General features: G+C 52.4%; 1 protein-coding gene across 1 annotated transcript; it reads left to right on the top strand.

Annotated features, from left to right (window-relative positions):
* The first annotated feature begins 738 nt into the window (after positions 1–738).
* LOC119111668 (cuticle protein 7-like) lies at positions 739–1,946 on the top strand. Its single transcript, XM_037235477.1, has 2 exons — positions 739–750; positions 1,470–1,946. Exons 1-2 carry the CDS (start codon positions 739–741, stop codon positions 1,944–1,946), a joined length of 489 nt encoding a protein of 162 aa, XP_037091372.1.
* Positions 1,947–2,680: the final 734 nt, after the last annotated feature.

Here is a 2,680-nt window from a genome sequence, read left to right as displayed (position 1 = left end):
CCCCGATTTAGCTGGTAGGCATTCATGTCCCCACCCTTCATGTTCTCTGCAGAACGTACGGTTTTCTCACCTCCTCAAACCAAGTTCCTTGCCCTAGGCCTACTTTTCGCCTACTAAATTCTTACCTCAACATTGTTTTGTCCCTCCCATCTCAAGTGTAGCTCAAGATAGTCGCTATTATTTGGAGGGAACGTACACATTTGAAGGCATTGAAGCAAGCACTAGATGTCATGAAATAAGTTCACCTATAACTATCGGTGTCCTTATAAATGGAAATAACTGCTTTAGACAACAAAATTTATCTGCCTTATAAACATACCCCTCAATCCGTCATTGTATGACGGGGTCATGGAAAGTTTGTATGGCGTTGAGGTACTGCCAAACTTCGTCTGGTAATTACGCCAAACTGCGTCTCGCTTTACTGTTTTAAAAAGTGCAAATAAACTGCGCTTCTACTAACTTAAGTGCTACTGCTACTGTTACCAAATGAAATGAGCTGTATTTCGGGCCCAGCAAAGGTCTCGGGCTGACCTTGCTGACACGGGCCACTTTTTCAACGTCGGCCCCTAGCTGTCGGCGCAGCCCTGCTCGCTATCCGGACAACACCCGTCCAGCCCGTGAACTTGACCGGAGCGGCACCTTCCCGCACACGCCGAGCACGTATAAAACAGCATGTGGGCGTCACTTCTCAGCATACTTCTTGCCAGAGTTCCAGGTGCAGCTGTCAAACGCTCCAACATGCAAGTCTCAGTGAGTATGGCTTCTGTTCTGGTCGAAATCTTGATGCCGCCAAGAACCATTGCATCGTATATCTCAATGAAAAGGTTGTGGCCATCATGGCAGGAGGTGTCAGAGAAGCTTCTTTTAGGCGGTGACAACGGAACTCCTCAGAAGCTTGGGTGGACAGTTTGGCTGTTTTATTGAAATGTTTTGGGTAGCTCCGGTCCCCTCCGGGCCACCCCCCCCCCCCCCCCACAAACCCTCCCAAGAACTCTGTTTCGGTGAAGCCAAGCGTCATTATGTGCGACCAGGCGTCATAAAGCCAATGAAAGTACCTTAGAACTTAAATAGGTCAATTTAAGAGTTAGCAGTCGAATGTGAAGGCCGTAGAACTAGGCTGTTTAATGCGAAGGCCACTGCTTGAAACAAGCTTCAGAAGCGTGACGTTCAATGTTCAGAAACTACTCTGACCGTGGGGGGTGCAGGGCAGCCGGCGGTTCTCAAGCCCAAAATCATCACCATCATCACAAATTGGGCGGTGGCCGGCTGACCTTTCGCGCTTCAGCATCTTTCCGCGAATTCTCACTGACAGCACCAGAGTTTACAGCCGACAGGATGCTACCCGTGAATCCGCTGATGCATCTGTAGCGACAAGCGCGAGCAGAGACGGCCTCGGCGGCGTTACACTGAGCCTGTTGACATGGACCTCGCAAAGTGAGTCTGTTGACACGAGCTGCGCTCTGCCACAGATTCTGTTGACACTGCTGGCGGCGGCTCACGCGCAGTACACGGTCCCGCTTGTCAACACCCAGCTAGGCTACTCGGCGCCCGTCTACACCACCTACGGCGGCTTGGGCGCCGGTTACGGCTACAACTACGGCTACGCCAACGCCATGCCCATGGCGTACGGCACGGCGGCCGTGCCCGTCTCGATGTCGGCCGTCCCGCTGGCGTACGGCGCGGCTGGCGTGGCCATGCCGGTGGCCAAGGCGGCCGTGCAGTCTCACGCCCAGGACGAGCTCGGTCAGTACAACTACGGCTACGCCACCGGCACGTCCGCTAAGAAGGAGGTGAAGACGGCCGACGGCGTGGTGCGCGGTTCATACAGCTATGTGGACGCTTACGGCCAGCCGCAGCACGTCAAGTACGTCTCAGATGCGCTCGGATTCCGCGTGCAGGCGACCAACCTGCCGGTGGGTCCGGCGGCCGGCGCTGTCCTGGGCTAGGTCAGCGCCGCTGACCCGGCTCAGGGCAGTCGCGACCGCCGGCCGACCGCGGTCTGCCGCCAGACTGTTCTGTTTGTGGGGGTTCGTCGAACAGTAGTATCGCTGATCTAGATAATGAAGTGCTTAGTATGAAATTGCCCATCACAGTGACAGCGTTCATTCTGTTGTCATCTTTCAGTATTTAAAGCTTGGTTTTTGTATTCATGTGTATTGTCATGGGTCGGGCATGTGATATGGTAGTTCTAATAAAATATGGCCTGTGTGCACCCAGCGGGCTGTCCGGTATCTATATTTATTTTCGCGCTGTAGCTACTTCAAGCAATATGGAGGAAGCGACACTTCAGGACATCTGATCCCCACACATTTTGAAAAATTGAACAGGGGTCTGAAAGTATGTGCATACCACCCCTGGCCGGTACATGGTCCTTTGCCACTGCCGAGGACACACGCCACAGTCCGTTGTTATGAGTTAGCACGATACTCTTCTGAATTTCGCCCCCGAGCCGACGCAGTAAGCCTTCACAAACAGGTAGCTTTTGCTCTCTATTTGGAAGTGCGCAATCTAGAGCTTTTAATTCGATTATTTTAAGTAATGAGTACGTTTGTTTTTCTACGTGGGGTCAAACTCGGAACGCAGAATGGTTTTTGTCGTCCTAATGTAGTCGCTTGATTTGTCCGAGAGCAGAGCTAATGGAAGCTAAAGTATGCCACTAATTTATGCAGATTTCATGCGC

The sequence above is a fragment of the Pollicipes pollicipes genome, unplaced genomic scaffold (genome assembly GCF_011947565.3).
Source record: "Pollicipes pollicipes isolate AB1234 unplaced genomic scaffold, Ppol_2.1 Scaffold_7261;HRSCAF=8764_pilon_pilon_pilon, whole genome shotgun sequence".
Classification (NCBI taxonomy): Eukaryota; Metazoa; Arthropoda; class Thecostraca; order Pollicipedomorpha; family Pollicipedidae; genus Pollicipes; species Pollicipes pollicipes.
The sequence above is the reverse complement of the archived record's forward strand: the minus strand, read 5'-3'. Positions and strand labels throughout refer to the sequence as shown.